The sequence below is a fragment of the Colletotrichum destructivum genome, chromosome 11 (assembly GCF_034447905.1).
Source record: "Colletotrichum destructivum chromosome 11, complete sequence".
Taxonomy (NCBI): Eukaryota; Fungi; Ascomycota; class Sordariomycetes; order Glomerellales; family Glomerellaceae; genus Colletotrichum; species Colletotrichum destructivum.
Window position 1 is genome coordinate 1,033,842 of NC_085906.1, and position 20,758 is coordinate 1,054,599.

At 50.5% G+C, this 20,758-nt stretch overlaps 7 protein-coding genes across 7 annotated transcripts; 5 read left to right on the forward strand and 2 right to left on the reverse strand.

Moving 5' to 3' along the window:
• Positions 1–391: 391 nt before the first annotated feature.
• On the reverse strand, positions 392–1,193 carry CDEST_15404 (uncharacterized protein). Its single transcript, XM_062931560.1, has 2 exons — positions 915–1,193; positions 392–846 (listed from the first exon to the last, which is right to left on the reverse strand). Exons 1-2 carry the CDS (start codon positions 1,071–1,073, stop codon positions 823–825), a joined length of 183 nt encoding a protein of 60 aa, XP_062787611.1. The 5' UTR covers positions 1,074–1,193; the 3' UTR covers positions 392–822.
• A 2,786-nt stretch (positions 1,194–3,979) lies between these two features.
• Positions 3,980–4,306, forward strand: CDEST_15405 (uncharacterized protein). The gene is made up of 2 exons (XM_062931561.1): positions 3,980–4,100; positions 4,150–4,306. The coding sequence occupies exons 1-2, from the start codon at positions 4,033–4,035 to the stop codon at positions 4,274–4,276; spliced, it is 195 nt and encodes a 64-aa protein (XP_062787612.1). The 5' UTR covers positions 3,980–4,032; the 3' UTR covers positions 4,277–4,306.
• Positions 4,307–4,765: 459 nt separating this feature from the next.
• CDEST_15406 (uncharacterized protein) lies at positions 4,766–5,539 on the forward strand. The gene is made up of 3 exons (XM_062931562.1): positions 4,766–5,014; positions 5,070–5,084; positions 5,137–5,539. The coding sequence occupies exons 1-3, from the start codon at positions 4,865–4,867 to the stop codon at positions 5,167–5,169; spliced, it is 198 nt and encodes a 65-aa protein (XP_062787613.1). The 5' UTR covers positions 4,766–4,864; the 3' UTR covers positions 5,170–5,539.
• A 1,386-nt stretch (positions 5,540–6,925) lies between these two features.
• On the forward strand, positions 6,926–7,677 carry CDEST_15407 (uncharacterized protein). The gene is made up of 2 exons (XM_062931563.1): positions 6,926–7,020; positions 7,078–7,677. Exons 1-2 carry the CDS (start codon positions 6,959–6,961, stop codon positions 7,352–7,354), a joined length of 339 nt encoding a protein of 112 aa, XP_062787614.1. The 5' UTR covers positions 6,926–6,958; the 3' UTR covers positions 7,355–7,677.
• A 243-nt stretch (positions 7,678–7,920) lies between these two features.
• CDEST_15408 (Putative FAD-binding domain, FAD/NAD(P)-binding domain superfamily) lies at positions 7,921–9,741 on the reverse strand. The gene is made up of 4 exons (XM_062931564.1): positions 9,485–9,741; positions 8,879–9,429; positions 8,476–8,813; positions 7,921–8,425 (listed from the first exon to the last, which is right to left on the reverse strand). The coding sequence occupies exons 1-4, from the start codon at positions 9,663–9,665 to the stop codon at positions 8,113–8,115; spliced, it is 1,383 nt and encodes a 460-aa protein (XP_062787615.1). The 5' UTR covers positions 9,666–9,741; the 3' UTR covers positions 7,921–8,112.
• Positions 9,742–12,150: 2,409 nt separating this feature from the next.
• CDEST_15409 (Putative cytochrome P450) lies at positions 12,151–14,968 on the forward strand. The gene is made up of 6 exons (XM_062931565.1): positions 12,151–12,438; positions 12,489–12,605; positions 12,661–12,763; positions 12,823–12,891; positions 12,950–13,555; positions 13,607–14,968. Exons 1-6 carry the CDS (start codon positions 12,187–12,189, stop codon positions 14,032–14,034), a joined length of 1,575 nt encoding a protein of 524 aa, XP_062787616.1. The 5' UTR covers positions 12,151–12,186; the 3' UTR covers positions 14,035–14,968.
• A 1,503-nt stretch (positions 14,969–16,471) lies between these two features.
• On the forward strand, positions 16,472–20,481 carry CDEST_15410 (uncharacterized protein). Its single transcript, XM_062931566.1, has 8 exons — positions 16,472–17,207; positions 17,323–17,503; positions 17,623–17,951; positions 18,056–18,244; positions 18,355–18,623; positions 18,705–18,842; positions 18,879–19,423; positions 19,493–20,481. Exons 1-8 carry the CDS (start codon positions 17,192–17,194, stop codon positions 19,767–19,769), a joined length of 1,944 nt encoding a protein of 647 aa, XP_062787617.1. The 5' UTR covers positions 16,472–17,191; the 3' UTR covers positions 19,770–20,481.
• The last annotated feature ends 277 nt before the right edge of the window (positions 20,482–20,758 follow it).

Consider the following 20,758-nt stretch of genomic DNA (forward strand, 5'->3'; position numbering starts at 1 on the left):
TTAGGATCCGTTCGGATGGCCTGGACAGCCAGATTAATTTGAGACTCTCTCGAAGGGTTTGCCATGTTCATTGATAGAGATATGTTGAGTTGAAGTTCGGATAGTGGAAATTAGTGCAAAGTGCACGACTGACCCACATGCACGACTGACCCGACACTTACGTTAGTAGTCGATGTATTTGATAGAAATTCCCTGCCCTTGGAAAGAATGGGGCCTTATAGCACTCAATGAGAAATAAGCAAAAGGTTCTGGACCCCCATATTTGCAAGGCGTATGCAATTGCAGCACGCGAGTGGAACGGCGCAGGATATGAATACCAAGCGCACGCATGGGCATGTCAAAGTGTCAAGACCGGTCCAATGGCTGGATCTGAAACCGGCATGGAAGAATATGTGAATGGCATGGAAGTCCTACGGGATGGGGGTTAGAAAGCATTGGTCTTGGAGATACAGCGCGCATTCCTAGGCAAAGCCATCACGTACTTCACAAAGCCTTATGTGACGAAACGACAGTGTTTGAGTTTACTACTGTTGAGCCAGCGGGCAAAAAGGCACAATATTCGGTCGAAAGACCGAATCCCAAGCTACTACATGACTGACCCGTGACACCTTAGCATGATAAGATTGTTACAATCGGCCCAATTGGTCACTGTGCATTGTACTTGTGCAGAACAGTGATAATGATGCAGGTGCATCATTCCCGTTTACGAGTATATCGACGAATAAGCACCAATACCCCAGGCTTCTTTCCGGCATGTGCCCTTGATACGATGATGACATTGCTGTAAGGATCGCTCATCCATCCCATGGCTACTGTGATGCTTTACTGAGGACATCCGATAGGGCACTGCGTATTTGATTTATCAGCTATAGTGTCTTTAGCTACCACTTGAATACAACTTGAATGTCACCTACGCAAGAAGCCTGGCAAACTCCGGGAACCGATGAACAGCAGCTGGGACCAGATCCAGGGATGGGTCCCTTGGAACGGCCGTAGATCTTGGGTTGATCAACAACCGGGACGGCTAAGACCATGGAGGCGAAGAGGGTGGCGAGGACGAGCTTGAGCTGCATTTTGGATAGTGACGGTGGATGTTGTGTTGGAAGTATCGGAACAGTGATGGCTTTGTTATTACCCAACTGCTAAGACAGCTCAACGAAGCGGCTTTTATAGTTTTGACGTCGGTTGTCTCGGAATTATTCATCGGATGTGACACTGTTATTTGTTTCTTCTACAGATTCCTTGTGCCTAATTGCAAGGTCTCAGTGAAGATCTCACGGACTCCTCGCACCTCCGGCCCACCAACACGAGGAAAGCGAAGTCCACGGTATCACCCCGTGACGCAGTTAATATATTTGAGTTCCAGTTGTTTTTGCTTCTCGTTCGATCAGTCCGTTTTGCTCTTCCGCACAACACAGTACCAAGTTTCTGTGAAACTTTTGTCTTCGACACAAACCGCTCAACCCGAGCCGTGGTTCAAAGTAGGTTGAGGTCTCATCAAGAACTCAGTCTTCACAGGATTCGCTGGACAAACCAAGAAGAGATAGTGTCGGAACATTAGCTGTCCGGCCGGCGGCCGGATGACTCGTGTGCCCGGAAGGCTACATATCGGCCTCCAACGGCCATGACAACAACCTCCCTTTGTATTACACACACTAAGCAATATCATAAGTAGACCAATATAACGAGTCTTCGTTGCTTCACCTCGCCGTATGTACGGATACCTGGTATAGTTACCAACAGTTACTGCTATGTACAAGTCCAGTGATCTCCTTGATCTCTTGAGTGCCTTGGGTAGTCCCATTGTGCAAGAGACGTAAGTATCGACTCCCAGCGGTCCACAAATTTCCATGCCCCCTTATTTGGCTATGGAATCTTTTCAACTCGCCATCTGTAAACGACAGGGATTTCCCTAGGTCAGCTTGACCGACAGCTAGAAAGCAGAGCAGCCCTACAAAAGGCCCGACGATTCTTTGCAACTTGCGGCCAAGCTGGATTTGATTGCGAAGTTTGTTCCGATTATAGTCTTTGTTTTCACGTTTTCTGTGCTCTAGGATCTTGTCCAGCTCAGCAGAGTCTACTCTTTGCCTACCTGACTCCTCCTTGGTCCGGTCAAGAAGCTGAGCCATTTGCATAAGCGCATAGTACTGGCACATTTTTGTGAGACCGACCCCACGCTCGCACTTCTCTACATATCGGCTGATCAGGGACAACGATCGGTATGTACCCTGGCTCGCATGTCGTATTTCTTGAAGTTGCAGCCGGTCAAATGAATGATTACTGGACGTCACTACCTCGACGAAGCCCCTCACTGTTTCCTTGCGTGTGACATCCTTCAGCAAATCGTCCAGTCCGTTTGTTTGGGCAACGGAATTCCTAGGCTTTTTGCGGTAGGGCACTCTTGACCCGAGGGAATGCGCCGGAGTCCTCTTGCATCCACTCTGTTGTCGACCCGACCGCCTCAGGCTATTGTCATCATCCGCGCCTCTATTCGAGTAACATTTCTCGGTAGTACGGAATGGGGAACCCTCTCCAGGCTCATCAGAGGACAAAGGCTGTTCTGTCCGGACAGATGAGAGAGGTACGCCTTGGGTCTGGGGTGGCTGTGCACGCTCCGGGGAAACAACTCCTCGATGATTCAGAGCGGTGACCTGGCTCTCAACACGGAGGGCTTTCTGAATGTACTCTGCAGCCTGCTGCAATTGCACTTTTGAACGAGGTCCAAGAGCTGCTAGTTGCTGAAGCTTATCGTTGAAGACGGATAGTTGGTGGTGAATCGGGGCCGCTTCTTCCTGATGTCTTTGAATATACCCCTCGGGAGGTCTGCGACAAGGGCTCCACCCTTGCCGCCATGGCGTTAAATACAACAACAACAACAACAACAACAACAACAACAACAACAACAACAGATGTAAGTGTTGGTATCACAGGCGTGACACCCGATCGGGTCATTTTTTGAAGCAGTAGGTCAATTCTGGTTGTATCTAGTTGCTCAAATGGTAAAAAAGGGAGGAAGTTCGTGATACACGAACTGTCTTGGATTTAACCGCGAGAGTACGGTGATATCCCTATAATGCTATTGGCCAGGAAAAGCCGGCAATCTCCTAGCATTCCTGGCTGGGGCTGGAAGTGGCTGGCGCCACTCCTGTGCCACTATACTCCTTGGGCTTCCGATGAGTTGTTCTAACAGTAAGGTTTATCCTTGTACCAGTGCATCCATTATTAAGCCAAAGCTGGATAAAGATGATATCCGGCCACGTAAGCAGCATCACTTTTGTTTTATCTCCTTAGGTCAATTTGCACAATATTGCCTCGCTGGCCTGACACAACACCTAAGCTAGGAAACTTCCTATTCCGGACTTAAGGTCACAACCAACTCTGAACTGCCTAGTCCGCCTGACCACGAAACAGAGGTCTTCTAACCTCCCCGAAACCAAGCATTCGGTTAACCCGGAAACTTCAGAAGAGATGTATTCATAGCATTTGTCATTGTGTCGCACTGTACAGTGTTTTATCACACGGCTGTATTGGAAGCGTTTGACTTTTTAGAAATCTATAGGCAAACCACCTCATGTGCCACTTTTACCCCACACTTAGATCAGCACATGACAATGCGTCATCTAAATTACTCAGGGTGCAATAGACAATGCGAGGATCCTTATTTCGTGTGCAGGGGTGACTGTTTCTTAGTAGGCGACTACTACCTAATGTGCTTAATAGTGGCAGTTTAAAAGTCGCCGTCTAGGGGAGACTGCGGCTCCGTGCCAAAGTTTATCTGTCAACTATTAAGCTCTTGCGCTTGACCACCCCAGGGCTTTCATCAGCTGGTTAAACTCAAGGATAGCATCAGGAGATGACAAATTCTATCTCGTTAAGCGGTGAAGATCGCTAGTGAGAGGGGAGAGCATGCCTACGGGCGTAGGAAATATCTACTTAAAGGCAGATTGGGCCCAAAATGTTAAACCGATTTTACCGCCTTATATCACAACAACTTCACGCATTCAATGAGTAGAAAAACCGAAATCCGCCAAGATGAAATTACTCCCTACCGTTATTCTAGCCATTTCCGTCAGCGGTGCTTATGCGGTCCCAAGACTGGCGTAAGCTCACTTTGAGGACTGACTTCTGTGCTTTGCTAATAAATTGAAGAAGCCAGCACCCTAGACCGAGAGATCCTGCAGGGTTAGAAGCTAGAGGCATCAAACTTGTTAAGCGACCCAACTCTCCAGCTCCGCCATCTAATGGAGAAACGTGTACAGAGCCCCCATGCAGATAGGAGGTGCGGCTTGAGAGATTTCTAGACACTAGAAGCAAGCTCGGTCTTTAAATGTATATGGAGACATGATCTCAAAGAAACAATGTCAAAACGATGCAATCCGCCATGTGTTGAATGTTCATAAAAGAAGTGCGTGAATTAACAGATATCACTCCGAACAGGTTTTTTTGCACAGTTCAGTTGATCACTGTGCTGCGTACCCATATTACAGAACAGGGAGTAAGGAGATAGGAGTTCTGCTTACCGAAGCTTTTGCTTTCTCGCGCAGTTCGTTGTCCCGACCTGCTTGTGACGCAACTGCACAGGCTACATATTATTGTATTGATTTCTTCGTATTGCTCTACGGGGTCTCAGTAAACCTAATTTCATTATGTGCATGGTACAAGTCAAAGTAGTCAAAACTCGTCTTGCTTGTCCTTTCTGTAAAGGTGCGCATCGGCGTCTGTAGACTGTAGTGACACTCTATTAAAAATTATAAAGACTGGCAGATTTCCACCAACCCGGTGATGAGGGTTTTGTTCGACGTATCGCAACAAGGCTGGCATCATAACGATTCTCTAACACCATAACATTGTCTACTAGGACAGGATGCGCCTTATCATAGTAGTCTTTCTTTTCCTTGGAGCTTCGTCGGCTTCTACTGTAGGGAGTGATGGCCCTTCGAAAGTACAGGCCGCGACGCCTGACCGGATTTTAGCGGCACGGCAAAGCTGTTGTTCAAAAGAATCTGGCGTATGCGTAAGTCCAATTTCAGTGCCTCAGGAGGACAGACGTATCTAACGTGATAGCACAGGTTTGTTGGGAAAAGGTTCGTCTCAACTGGAATACATAAACTACTACTATGGTTAACTGGTACTTAGACGCGCTGCTGCGGACAGAATCCAGGTCCCTAGGCACTATAGTTGTAGAATACCTCAGGCGGAAATTCCGCTTCCGCATCAAGGACATTGCTCTTATGCAGAGGCTTCTAGATATAACGGTTCTAATCTGTTAGTAAATACACCGGGTATCTGTACATACAGCGGTGTGAAGCAACGAAGGCTCGTAATATTGGTCTACTGATAGTATTGCTTATTGAGGGGAAGAAAGAGGGAGGTTATTGCCAGAGCCGTTAGAAGCCGATATGTAGCCTTCCAGGCACACAACTCATCCGGCCGGCGGCCGGACAGCTAATGTTTCACGTAAACCCATAAGACAGATCTTGTTACGACCCGTTAGACAAAACAGGATCAGGGAGCGCCCCGCAGGGCACCTGGCGGCTACAGGACAGGATATGATTGATTGATTGATTGATTAACTACCGGGAAACGAGGAAGCAGACGCTCTAGCCAAGGAGGCCTGCAAACAGATGCCAGAATCACAGCCTCAGCCTACACTCGCGCACTTGAAACGGCAGTCTAAAGCAGTCGCTTTCCAAGCTTTCGCTAGGAGATGGCCGTCAATCTGCCCTCGGCAGTATGCCGACCTTGGGATAGTTCCTCATCCCAAGCCCCCCGAACTTCACCTTCCCCGGCATCTGCTGGGAAGGCTATATGCAGCAAGGTCCCATCACGAAGACTTTGCAGCGTACCACGAGAGATTTGATAACCAAGACGCACTGCTCAACTGCAGTTGCGGACGGCGCAAAAGCCCAGTACACTTTTGCTTCTGTAAGCGCGGCCGGAAGGCCACGCCTCGCCATCTCCGCCAACGCATGGCGAAAGCAAGCATAGATGTTCTGCTAGGCTCTACGCAGGGAGCTTCTCTTCTGTGCGAATGGATGGAGGCAACCAATTTCTTTTCCGAAATCTGCCCGACTTTCGAACAGGAACGTTAGGTGAAGACGGTGGCCTGTAACATAGCTTAGATTAGCATAGACCATGTCGGCACTGCGCCCGGCACGTCCATCGGTACTCCGGACGTTAAATATCATCATCATCATCAGCAGCACACGGGAGGGCATTCAGAGCTCCAAACCCCTCATCCTCCTCACCGTCCACCACAGCAGCCCTGCCCTTGCTCTTGCCCTTGAGCGTAGGTGCAGACAAGGCCGCATCGGTCGTCTTGCCCCTGACCGGGGTTTTGGCCGCCATCATCGGGGTGGTACGACCACCAACCCCCGTGGTCTCGCCTATTGCTTTTTTCTAATGATTACAAGCCACACAAGCCGAGGGATTCTTCCACCTATCCATTGTACGCGCTGTTCCCACGCAATAGAATTATTCCTTTGTCTGTCGCCTGCTGGGGTTGGCCGGATTTCCTCCCGGTGTGTAATGCCCCAAAACCGAGCTGGCAATTCTTTCTTATCAGTTTAATAACGGTCATACAGGGCTTCGCGATTCACTTTGAGTTGATCCCTGTTGTATGGTGCACAATTCGGCAAAGCGGCAAGTCAAAGGGATGCTCTGGATAAGTTACCAGTGGTCATTTCCATGCGCCGGGCAAACAAGGGACACTGACTCGTCTAGAAACACAACACGAGGTGGTTAATTTACCTTCTCTTAATGATCTGACTTGTGAGTGGTAGTTAAACCCCTCTGTTGCTTGGGCAGTGGGTATGCGCTGTTTGTGGGGTTGGTTGACTTAATAACATCCTCGGCGGCTTTTCGGCGCTTCCGAGTCGAGGTTTCCAGTAGGGGTAAACCTTTTTTGTTTACTGGCTTTTTTTGAATTGTATTTATATTTGCTTCTCAACCCTTCCTCATGATATCATTTCCTTCCGCAGACGCGCGCAAAGTTCAATTTCACGTCATACTCAACTCGTTGTTAGTATCATTCAAGCCCCATACTACTTTAAGGATCTTTACTAACGTCTCACTTAGCAAGAACCCGGTGGCAACACGTTGCGCGCACACGATCCGATTCAGCATGAAGACCGGACTCACTACACTTCTCCTCACCCTGTCGGGGCTCTGCAATGCTGCCAGTATGTGCGAGTTCAAACACACTAGTGGCTCGGAAATGTTTGGAATAGGGACTAGTGATGGCTTTGTCAACCACCCCGCCGGTTGCTCTTATTCGTTTGTATGCGAGGCGGCCGGGTGCAGTTTCTCGAACACCCATCCAGCAGGTTGTGTTTCCTCATGCCATCTGCAGTAAAGGAATGACATGCCTTAACAATCACCGGAGGCCAAGTTGATCGCTGGAAGCCAGTGTCACGGTAAAAAGTGAGGGAAGATCCAGATGAGACATTCATACAGACCGAGCGGATCATAGAGACTAAGGCAGAGATTGATGCTCAGTGCGTCAGTCTGTTCGTTAGTGCCACAACAGGCACAATAAAACAAAGAGCTTGATTTACAATCGTTTGCTCAGGGTTCCAAGACTAGGCCTGTGTTGCCGCCAGAATTAGAATCTAGCCTATCGAGTGCCAACACACTACATTATTTGCCAACACGCTTAATAATCCACCTTAGTGTCACAACCCAACAAGCTACAAGAGCTGTAAGCTCCCACTGCTCTCAAGGATTCTGATGATGATGCTAATAGCACATGGAAGCAGATTCTATGTTCCGGCTTACTAGAGATATGGGTAATTATGTGAATGGGCGATAGTAAAAAATAGACACCTATCTGTCTTATCTTGGGCGTACTGAACTCTGCGTATGCGTTCATTCTCTACGTGCCTTTTTCTACATCAATCAAAAGGGTTTTTGTCTTACGCCAGGAACTTTCTTGCCTTGGAAAGCATGGTAGATGTTGTTTAGAATGGTCTGCACGCTAGTAGCTGCCTCTGATAGCGCATCGCCGTCCGGCAGTCCTGGTTGGACCACTCAGATCTTGGCCTGCAACCACAGGTGCTTGTACAATCAAGAGGGACCTTCTCATCTCCCAGAAACGAAAAAGCACCCTATTATTCAAAACCAATCGCCATCATCCACAATCTTTTCCCCTCGTGCTGCGTAATCTAGAAGCTCTGAAACCGTCCATGGCGCAAAGGTATGCCCTGGTGGCGTGTTTGAATTGTGGAATGGTGTTCCGGTGATAATGTGACTAACGCACTTCGTGTACATGTCGTAAGCATACCTCTCTGGGTCGTGCCTGGAGACCCAGTCACCAATCTGCTTATTGACTGAAGAGGGATTCCTGGCTACAGCATCCCAGTCAGTATTATGGAAAGTTTCCCTGTTTTTGAAGCCCATCTTCTGAGCACATGTCACACGCTCAAACCTTCAAACAGGTTAGCCACTAATAGCTTGATGAGCACATGACGAACTGACCTGAGCTTGTTTTGAACCCTCAGTGCCAACGGCGCGTTGTTCTTCCCTCCCAGATGAAGCAGAGCTGCAAGAGAAAACGCATCCTCAAGTGCCATCGTAGCACCGCTCGCCGACGTGGGTAGGAACGTGTGGGCTGCGTCGCCAACCTGGACAACTCGTGCTTTGGGAGAAACCCACGTTTCCCGAGGATTGCGCCACATTAGCTTGAAGTCCACTACCCTGTCTTTCGGGGTTGTCTTGATAAGTTCCTTGAACCATGGCGCCCAGCCCTCCACATAAGGAAGCGCGTCCATAGGATCGGCAGGTCTGGCCCAGTCTTCTGCAGCATTGCCATCGTCCTAAGCACAGAGATTAGTTCAATAGATGCTCAACTGTGTTTTCTGTTCTAATAAGTGTCAACTACCTTGTGTGTGAGCATCCAGATCATATCTTTGGGCGTTTTCCCCATTACCATATGAGCTCCAGGGCCGAAGTACAGCCGACTCTCTGACTCAACGCCTGCGAAGGCCTCGGCAATCAACGGGTTCTGCATGGCCAACTCAACCGGAAAGGTGCTCCTGAACATGGCGAAGCTTGAGCTTATGGGCTCTTCCTTAGTGCCAGCTATCAATCGCCATGATCTTGAGCCGATCCCGTCAGCGGCGACGACGACATCTGCAGTGAGGTGCTCTCCGCTCTCAAGTATGACGCCACCCTGGCTGTCAGTCTCAAAATAATCCACTGCCTTGGCTGAGTTGCGAATGGAAACACCGATTCGTAACGCATACTGATGCAGCAGGCGATGAAATTCAGCTCGGCTCATTCCAAGACCTTCTCCCAACTTTCCAATAAGTGAGCCATCATACTTGTATGCCATGTAAGATTTCGGGAAAGGCGTTTCGTAACATGCTTCAAGAAACCCAGGCCAGTGTTTCATTGAATGCAAAGCAGAGTCCAGGATGCCGATAATATCACCTAAGCCTGATTTTTAGCTGAGTTGCAGCTGAGTTGTTGTAGTGGTGCCTAGTACCGTAATCTTCGAAGTTGGGTCGCCGATCAATGATGCGAACATTATGACCCTTTCGATATCCTTCAATTGCAAAGCCCAAACCAGCGATTCCACCCCCGACTACTAAAATAGATAGTCCAGATGAAGTTTCGCGCTGCATGGGCTCCGCGCTGTCGAATCTGTTTTGGAGTGTGCTCATCATGTCTGTGTCCCGATTTGAGGGGGCGGATTCCCGGTGATGAAAGTTGGGTTTGGATATCTTGTGTAAGATAAATAGGCTTGTTTTAGTGATTACGACAGGATGCCAATAAGCTACTCAAAGCCGCTTATATACAACTTTTGCGACCCTATGGATCTATGGAACTTGACACCAGCGTTCACGGACAATTCGGGGGTGTTGTGGTGCCGAAGCGACAGAAAACTTAGGGTCGGCCCTGGTTCGGGACCGAATGACGATGATTAAACCAAGTTGCGAAGGCCTGGTTTCGGTTGGGCGGTGGTAACTGCCCGCATGCTGGACAAGAATTGGTGGTGCAGGGTTTGTACATCAGGTAGGTCAGAAGACTTTAACTCAAACTGATGTGGTATCAAGATGGCTATTACATTTATTTCCACACAATGAACATCACAGTATGTAGTTCATGCTTACAGCTAGGTGTATGTTCTATTCAAGGCCCAAGTTCGAGTTCTTGTTTTGTATCTAACGCAACTGTAGTTTTCGCGACAGTGAATTTGCTGTCTGAAATACTCATCGACATCCTAGTCTATCAATACTGTCTAGATCAGAACCGCTAATAGGTTGCAGGACCTTTGATTCTTAGATTTACAACGGTGATGCATGGGCGGTGGCGCCTCATTACTAAGCGGAAGAAGGTTCGGATCCCGGGTTTGCAACGCAAGGGTCCAGAAAGTGGACATGCTAGAATGTCCCGTCTTTGATTTTGGAGTCTAAAAACGGATGTTCTCCATGGACTGGACCCCAAATTCCCCTGGTGGCCGAACTCGCCAAACCCCCACACGCTGGACGCGCGATATCGACCGTGTTGGGATGAGTGTTGTTTTTTCAACCTTCTGGATCGGTGGATCCATCGCCTCGGAGAATTTTCAGGGGTATGGCAGTTTTTTCGAAGAAGGTACAAAAAGGGCTTTGGTACGAGCCACCCCACAAACACGGAAACATTGCCTTAACTTTGAGAAATGGGGAAATTGTCGGCGACACCGGGGGCTTCAACAACCCCGAACGCGACCACGATAATCAATTTGGCTCATTAGCTGTTTTCGCTCGAAGCAAATCAGAAATACATGAGAAATTGCCGAGTTTGCCAATTCTGGTCTCGGTCCGTCTCCACTTGATATTGACACTGGCATTAACCAGGGAATTGTCGATTGAGTGGTTGGCCAGTAGCTTCGGAGGGGTTTCAACAACCTTGTTTTCACAAGGATATAGGCACCGCCGCCTTCCCAGAAGCAAATTGACGCGATCTGGCCCATCAAATGGAAGCAGGAAAACCAAAAGGGCGGAATAGGCTCGCTGCCACAGGGTGCATAGACTATCGGCGGCGGCTACTGCTCCAACTGTCCGAGGGCGGGATACTGACTGCAAGAGAAAAGTCAGATGTCTTGACTCGCGTGCTTCAGAGCAACGGTACCGAAGCGTCCGACAATAGAACCCGGAAGCGTCCACTGTAGCCATGCCGCCATGAAGCTACCTGTTGGTAACCCGTCCCGAACGCAGGTCGCTCGTCTTGTGCCGAGACCAATACGAGAAGAAGCTTATGTACGAGCTGGACGAGCAACGAGCCAAGCGTCAACTGAAAGGTCTTCGGTAGTTAAGCGATAGTTGGTCTCTCGTAGTCGGGGCGTTGATATAGGAAAACCACATCACTTGTTGAGTAGGCAATAGACCAAAATGCACAGTATTGCTGGCTGCCAAGCTGTCGCCTGACACTAAGACTGAGTACTTTACACAACATCGGCTTTTCCTCTCGAACTCCGAATCTTGCCGTATGGCCCCTATGCGTGCCATCTGACCCTAGTTCCCGCTGGTGCCCCAGTTCCATTCGTGACTCATCACGCCGAAGCCCTTGAAGCCTTAGACACAGTACAGACCCACCTTCCATCTATGATTCTACCCTAATCCAGTCATTGAGGCCCCACAACATACATCGACGCAGCATTGTAGTCCGAGTTTTCCGGACATGAGGAACGACAAGCCGACCGGAAAAGCCGGCATTCCCAGGTTGCGCGTCTATGTTTGAGGTCCAACTACTATTGATTTATGTTTTTGTTCGGGAAATCGGGCGCGTATTAAGTTCCGGTAAGGGGCCAATAATCGTGGCCGGGTGTTCCTCATTTCCCGTGCCGACATGGGGAGTCAACCAATCAACACACTACCCGGCATCTAACAAATGTTAGCGGAGACTCTTTAATTTGTAACCAAGAGCACTTACTGGCTCGTGCTGCCCATAACCTCAAAGCATTTCTCTCACAGACTTACTATGGCAAGCTACCGTGGTTGCAGCATAGAGCTTGTGCACCAACTACCATGAACTACTTATCACTTGAAACTGTGGATGCCTCCATCAAATCGATGACGTCAGGGCGTCGAATGTGTGGGGTACGGGCCGGTGGACATAGAGGGGTCAAGGCCACTGTATTTAGCTAGAACGACTCCCGATGTCACCAAATATCTCATCACTCTTTATTCTTAGAGCCACAGCATCATGTTGCACCTACAGCTCGACCTGCCGTTGATGGTGACATCTTTTGGTGTTCCTCGAGATGCTTTGGTCTTTCTCCTTCCATTTCTCGTTGGGGTAGTCTCAGTATCTACTTTCTTACTATACCAATGGTCCAGTCCTGACTTATCAGGCTTCCCGACTGCGGTTGAGGATCCTGGTGATTCTTCCCCTGAGCAGAAATCCCCAATTGCACTTGGACCGGTCGGTAGAATTATTCAGGCCAGCTACAACAAGGTTAGTGACTCGTGGTGCGACATGGCTCTTCTTCCTAACAAGAAAAATAGTACAAGAGGCCTTTCGTGATGAAGTTAAGTCTAGGAACCTCGATAGTCCTGCCTCACAAATACATCGACGATTTCAAGAATAACAAAGATTTTGATAATCACGACTTCGTCGTTGAGGTAACTTCATTCATACGTCACGAACGAGATATCTCATGGCTAACACCTTGGAAAGATGTTTCAAACGAAAATCCCGGGCCTTCATCCTGTCGACATAACAACCCATGACGATCGCATCTTTCCAACAGTTGTCAAGTCAAGAATGACTCAAGCACTCGGCATGTGAAGTCTAGAACAGGCTTGTCCATGTACAAAACTAACCTGTGCGTCATTCTAGGCCACTTGACCGCTCATCTGAAGGATGAAGCATCTACAGCAGTTGAACGCTATTTCTCCGGTGGTGGTGGTAAGTCCCATCCAGAAGACCATCCAAGTTGACACTTTAGACTGATGCGACGTGACAGATTGGAAAGCGGGTCCCATATATGGACCTATCGTTGAGGTGATGTCGAGCCTTGTCTCGCTGGCCTTCGTCGGTGGCGACTTTCAACAACGAGATGAGTGGAGAGCCCTCACCAGCGCCTATATCGGGAAACTTTTCCCAGCCCACCATATAATGAGGAGCTGGCCTCGTTGGTCACGAAGCTATGTACACTGGTTCTTGCCCGAGCTGCAAGATGTCCGAGCACGATTGAAGGAGATCAATAATCTCCTGGAACCTCATGTGCAACGTAGGATTGCCGCCAGGGAACAACGAGAACACGATGGAAAGCAGCCTCTCAAATCGCTCGACTCAGTAGACTGGGCTCTGGACGCTGCGAAAGGAAGAACGTTCGACGTCATCGGGTGCCAGTTGGCGCTCACGATAGCCGCATTACACACATCGAGCAACACTACATGGAATTCTTTGCTGGACATTGTATACAATCAAGAGATCATCCAACCTCTCAGAGAAGAGATCATACGAGTCGTCCAAGAAGATGATGGCCTCAAGACAGTATCCATCGCCAAGTTGGAACTTTTGGACAGCTGTATGAAGGAGAGCCAGCGGATGCATCCGATACAATACGGTCAGTCCCAGTTGTTGGTGGTATACATACACAAGCTGACAGATACATCAGGTGTCATGGGCCGACGAGTGAGAAAAACGACACAACTACACGACGGCACCCGTATCCCGAAGGGTGTCATCACCATTGTTGCCCCTCCGGCAATGCTCGACGCAGATGTGTTCGAAAACCCAGGGAAATGGGATGGGTATCGCTTCCTGAAGAAGAGACAACAGCCAGGAGAGGAGAAAAAATGGCTCTTCACCGCTACTTCTCCTGAACAATATGCTTTCGGGACTGGGGCCCACGCCTGCCCAGGACGGCACTTTGCTGGTACAACCATCAAGCTTATTCTGGCCCATCTTCTTATGAGGTACGACTGGAAAAGGCCAGAGGGGGCGGAAAGACGGCCGGATCCCATTGAGATGTCCCTAGACTGGGCTGTTGATCCCTCTGCCAGATTAGCTTGGAAGCCGAGGTCTCCTGAAGTGGCGTTGTAGTCACTTGCATTGTCTTCACGCCTAGAGTCACTCACACTGTACATTATATCATTGGATCGGCAACATTAACGTCAAGCACCCACATTTGGCCCCCCCAAAAATGCCTCACCACCACCACCAGCCTCCTGTTTTCTCCAACTTCATCACATCACAACATTCACATCTTTCAACCGAATGGCTTCATCTTTTCTGTATACCCTTTTCTAGTCCTTATGGGCCAATACACTGAGTATGAGGTCAACCAGGCCTTAGATGCTGTTGCCAATGGCCACTCACACTGTACATTAACTCTAATACCCTACTTCCGCACCACCCCCACTTCTGCACCACCATCATCACCATCATCACCACCACTATCACCACCCATTTCACTATCTCTACCGCCTACCCATATGCAACTTACGGCCTTGCTGGATAATTCGGATGCCCTGGATTCATCCGGACTATCTATATCGCCAATATCCAACCCTTGCGCCCGCTGGATATCCCATATATTAGCAAAGGTCCTCTTAGGCGATAGTCGGACCTTTTTTCTCTTACGCTGCTGCTGTTCCTCTAGCTGGCCCTCTAACTGGCGCACTTCATGCTCTAGATGTACCACTCTAGAGGCCTGCTCATCATACCCCTTTTGCACCTTTCTAGATAGGTGACGAATAGTATGGGTATCTAGCCCATCCTTGCCCAGCTGGTTGAATAGGTGTAATTGGCGCCTTAGATCAGCAGATCGATGGGGGGTTGACCATAGGGCGATAGATATAGCTTCATCCCACTGTTGGCTGCTGGGCTGGTTGGTCTGCTGGCTGGTCTCCTGGGCCTTGGATACCATAGGGTTAGATAGAGGGCGCGTTATAGATACTGGCCATAGTCCAGATGCCCTCCAACCACTCTTAATGATCTGGCTAGTTATCGATGCTTTGCAGGCCTTCAAATAACACTCTAGAAATGCCCTTTTGCCAGCAACTGTTGAATCTGTAACCCAGTCATCTAGAGATCCAACCTCCTTACGATAGGCCTGCTTCAATGGGCTGAAGACAGCCACATCTAGAGGCTGGAGGACAGCAGAGGAGTGTGGCGGTAGATATAGTAGATATATCTTGTTCTGGAAGCATTCCCACATAAAGTCTGTAGATATATGGCTGTAATGCCCATCTAGAACCAGCAGTCTGGCTGCCTCTGGCTCACTAGGCATAGTGCCTGGGATGAAGACCTTCTTCAACCACTCAAGGGCAGTTTTCTCAGTTGTCCAGCCATTATCCGTATATGTGAAGTGCCATCCTTCATATCCAGATAGGTTAGATGGGAACCACTGGGCCTGGACTGATTTGCCCTTATATATAACCAGTGGGCACAGGGACCTCCCATCAGCAGCTACACACTCGATAATAGATACCCATGTGCGGGATCCTGGCTGCTTTTTCTGGATATGCTGTGATGCCATAGAGCCCAGCACTAGCCCATTAGCTCTCTTACCCTCCATGATACCAGTCTCATCCATATTCCATCGGTTGGATGGATTGATACCCTGAATGGTAGGGATACTATCCAGACGATGGAAGAAATCATCGATAACTTCAAAGGAATGGGCTTTCTATCGCCGGGCATCTATTGCCCTGGATCGCCTGGTTACGATCGATGGGTTTCGCCGCAGGAATCGATTAACCCACCTCTTGCCTAGAGGTTGATTAATGCTGCCCATCATACGCTCTGCCAGGCCCTTTAGTTGCTGATGGGTAGGGGCAACACCTAGGGCATCCTGGGTATAAACCCATTCAGCTAGATATTGCTCTTGGGACTGAGATAGCCGCTGCATATGACTATAGGCAGTATTCTTCGATCGCATGCCGTGGAACCGATGTCGAAGAGTATGGTATGGGATTCCCCAGTTTCTAGCTGCCTGGCGGATAGAGCAGTGGGTATGGATATCCCCAAGTGTCCGTTGGAGCTCAAGTTCGGTATATGGCTTCATAATGGGTTGAAGAGGGTATCCTGAAAAAATGGCGTTATTTAGCGATATAAAGCAATTGTTATGATAGTTTGAAGAAGGTGGTGATATTGTGGAAGGAGGAGAAGTTGGGTGGTGCAGAAGTGGGGGTGGTGCGGAAGTGGGGTATTAGAGTTACTGGTACGAAGACGTGCACAGTAAAGACGACTGGCCTCCCTCCCACCGGGATCACTTTCCCTATTGGGGTGGTGGCAGGCATGGCCATGGGTCTTCTATGGCCCATGATACGGGCCTAGGATTAGAGTTGAGGATTTAAGCTTCGCCCCTAAAACACCAGACAAGCATCATTAGCGCCGAGAGTGTGCACGGCGGCCGTTACTCACTACTACCATACCGAGCATAACCACGTATGGCATTTATCTCCCCTCGCACTCCGACCGTGTACGAGAAACGTCGCAGGGTTGGAAGAGAAGGTTGAATGCAACCATTGATTGTCACAGGACAGTTGGAGCAAGGCAATCCTGCGCGGACACTGGTAGGTGAAAGGAGGGTAGCTAGGCGTCGTTTTGCGTGCGCATCCATGACAAATTTGCACATGCCTCACTCCAGTCATTTCCATCCCCTGCCTTGCCCAGGTACCTTAACCACCACCCACCACCCACCACTGCTGCTCCTAGAAGCTCACGCCCAAGCATCCTCCCCCCCCCCCCCCCCCCCATTGACCAAAACTCGGTCGGCGATCCTCGCTCTCGCCCTCGCCCTCACCCTCGGCGAAGCAGCAACGACACAGCAGCAGAGCCTTCGCAGTGCGTGCTGCCACCTTTTCTTACCTATTTTCCCCTCCCTTTCCCCCATTCCTCCCCCTCTTCTTGCTACCTACCACCACTGACTCCCTACAAAGAAAGCCACGAGTCAAACTTGGTCGTCCCGACAGTCTGTTTCTCCCCCCTCCCGTCGTTCTCGGTAACCAAACATTCCAACGAAGCCAACGTAGAAAGAAGGTCGATTCTGTCCCAACTCCCTATCCGGCTACGAAGGCCAGACGACAGTCTTTTATTCGCTGCCCGCACTTTGGAAAAGTCCGTCTCTCTGCCCCCGCCAAGAAGTTATGGAGCAAAGCCCAGAAGCCCAGCAGCAACACTCGCCGATAGACGGACAAGCGGCAAACCGCGGCTCCGACGCACTTCCGAGACCGCGTCCTCTGGCCTGCACTCCATGCCGCCGCCGCAAGGTAAGGGTGTTGATCTCCCCATCCCATCCCCCTCGCCCCCCTCCCCTGGTGGCATCTTGACAGTTTGATCGAGCACAGGGCTAACCGACGGGACGGCTCGTTGCTGCAACGACAGATCAGATGCGACCACAAGACGCCAATCTGCTCCAATTGCGTGAGATACGGGCTGGAATGTGCATGGCCCGAAGGCCGTCGCTCTTCAGGACGCCGCCAGAGACCGTGAGCCCCCCTTGTCTTCGTCCTCGTCCTGTCTTTAGACTCGCCCTCAACCTCACTCTCACCCTCACCCTCGCCCCGTCAATCTCACTTGCCGGACACAGAGGAAGAGGGCTGGGTCGGTTGACCTGACGCTTATCTTCGATCGTCATCGGCTTACCCACGGCTGACACACTCGTTATGTTGCGACCTACAACAGACTTTACGAAGATGTAGTTTCGAGATTGGCCCAGATGGAGAAGCTGGTGGAGGAGCTCCAAACCACAAAGCCCGACCAGGGCACCACGCCTCCACCGCTGCAACTACAACATGCCAATCACCACGACGCCGCCGCAAGCCTCTCGCCCCTGGCCACCACGACGTCATCCTCGAATCCTCACTCTCCCTTATCGAGACGGAAGGCGAGCAGCGCAAGTCCTTCGTCGGCTAACGATGACCCCTATCCTTCGCCGCCCTCTGCTACCTCGTCGAACGGTGCGAGGCTGTACTATACCGGCGCCCCTGATGATAACACCGTATTCGCAGCAGGTAATAAGCTAGAGCCTCCATCTAGAGAAAGAAAGAGAGATGCGGAGAGAAAGTGCGTTTATTGTCCGTGAAATTCATGTTGGCTGACATTCGTCCTTCACCAGGTGCCTGTTCTCTGCTCTCGCCTCAGGGTCTGTCCCAGATTGAGCTCCTCATTGGGGACTCTCGGTTCTCAAATGCACTGAGTTCTCTACAGCCAAAGGCCATTTCCCTGCGCCATCAACCGTACCTGGCACACGACGACCTGAACCACCCTTTGCCTCCTAACCATGTCATCATGGAATGCGTGAACGGTAAGCCATTCGTGTCGCTTTCCATGCCCCTCGGCCCGCGACGGATGGACAGATGATGCTGTGCTCGCAAACCGGGTAACCGGAATAGCTTGCTGACCTCTTACCCTCAGAGTACTTTGTGACAATGAACGCCGGCATACGTACCTTCCAAGAGCATGAGGTGCGAACCGCCCTCAGGTCTTACTTCCAAGGGCAGCCTCCGGCCGACCCTGGGTGGCGGATGGCTGTGAATGTTATGATCGCCCACACGCTCCGAAAGAGGAACCGCATGCGGAACAAGGAAGAATACCAAAAATACATTTACAACGCCCTCGGCATGGTTCCTAACGTTATTCTGCGCTCACCCTCACCCATGACGATAGGGGCATTGTTGTCGACGGTGAGTCCAAGAGGAAGGGGGCTGCATCCCCGACTTTTTGCCGCTGCCTAGTTGTAACTCAGCAACTGATCCTCTCCGCAGGTCCTCTACTTCAGCTTCACCTCTGATAACCACATTGCCCTAACCCTTATGGGCTTTACCGTGCAGCTTCTTCTAATGGCGGGCTACCACCGCCTCGAGCCCGATCTGGTCCACGCAACCCCGCAGAACATAGACCCGGTGAACCGCCTCCATCGCCGCCGCCTCTTCTGACAGGCCTACATCATCGACCATGACCTTATGTTGCGCATTGGAAAGCCCCCACTCATCAGCGACGACTTCCTTCTCGACCTGCCCGAGGAGCACCCCGCCGACGGCTACGGCAAGTACTACTACCCCGGTGATGTGACACTTAACTTCTTCCTTCAGCAAGTCCGCCTCGCTCAGATCCAAGGCCGTATCGCCTCCGCGTTGTATCACCGCACCGGCATACCCCCGGCTGAGCTCAAGGCCGAGATACGCCGCCTTGACGGCGAACTGCAGGAGTGGCGCGAGAGCATCCCCTCAATGATCCGCGCCGACAATGTCGACGCCCTGCTGGACGGCGACTATTCCAGGATGATATCCCTGACGACGTTGCATTTCACCTACTTCCAGCTCGTTGTGGCCATCCACTCCGCTGCCTTCCGGTTGCCCATGCTGGAGGACCAGGAGGGCACCGAGGCCGCGGACATAGGACCCAGTCTCGCACTGTGCGTGAGTGCGTCGCGCGCCGCCATCTCGCTTTTGAAATACCATCAGATCGAACACCCATACACGCCGTGAGTGGATCAATCTATACTGCACCACTGACTACCGTACGAAACACAGCTCACCCGTAACCTGCCTAGATATCTCCTGTACCAAATCGCCTGGAGCGTAGACATCCTCTTCGTCAACATCCTCCAGAACAAGGCGAACCCCCACGCGCGTCGTGACCTCGATCTCATCCGCACTGTCATATCCTTCTTTGAAAAGTACGACCCGGATCACCAGGCCGTCGTCTCGTACCAGATCATCAAGTCAAACCGGGACGGTCCACGTCCGGCCATCCGGCGGTGGATCGCAGCATTGTGGAACTGGCAAGTCGCCGAAAGGAGCCCGCATCGTCGGCATTGGCGACTATGATTGGCCCATCTGGCGCTGCCTGCGGAGGCGGAACTTCCATGCTGCATCGTCGGCTCCCAATAGGTTCACGGGTCCGTACACTCACGGGTCTCTCATTAGTCAGCAACATCCACTGTATTTTTGTTTCCAGCGCTGACCAACAATCGATCACAACCACCATCATATTTCTACCAATGCATTTAAACGACCTTCCCCCTCAAGCGTGTTTCTCATCACAGGAAGAATTGTTGATCAGTCTACATATTTGGGCAGCAATTAGAGACTATAAGTTCATTGTACGAAGGTCGACTATTGGAAGGTCTGGCCGATCAACAATCACCTACTCATGCAATCGATTCCGTTCTGGTTGCCAATTCTCGGTATGAGGCAAGGAAGAATGGAGCGAGAATTAGCTTCTTAAACACCGGGAAGCCAGATTCTCTCAACATAACCATGACACTAAAGACAACCGCAAGCCTCAAGACGATCTCCATTCCCGGGACAATCACGAACCTCAAGATCGGCAGCAGGAAGTGACGCAAGACCATCCGCAAAACGAACTTGGAGACCCTCGAATTGAGCCTCAACACGGGCCTTCAAGCAGGTCGCAAGACAAGGGAACAAAACGACTACCTACATGTAGTAAATGTCATTTAGAAGGCCACACAAGGAGTGCGAAATCTTGTCCCCAACGACACCGCCCCAGCCCCTGCTGAGAAGAAAAATACAGTGGATGTTGCTGACTAATGAGAGACCCGTGAGTGTACGGACCCGTGAACCTATTGAGAGCCTGCATCGTCAAGCATGTGACTGAGCCTAAATACATCCGAACCCGTCAATGCCCCATTGTCGGTGTCGCGAACCCTCCACCAATTCGAGGAACTCGAGGGAAGCAACGACACCTTATTGTCCGCCGGAGGAGAGGTTGTTGCTTTGAAACAGCCGACCGAACCCGGTAAACGAGTTACGAATCTCGATAGCCGGACCTGAGCGGGTGACACCTTGCGACG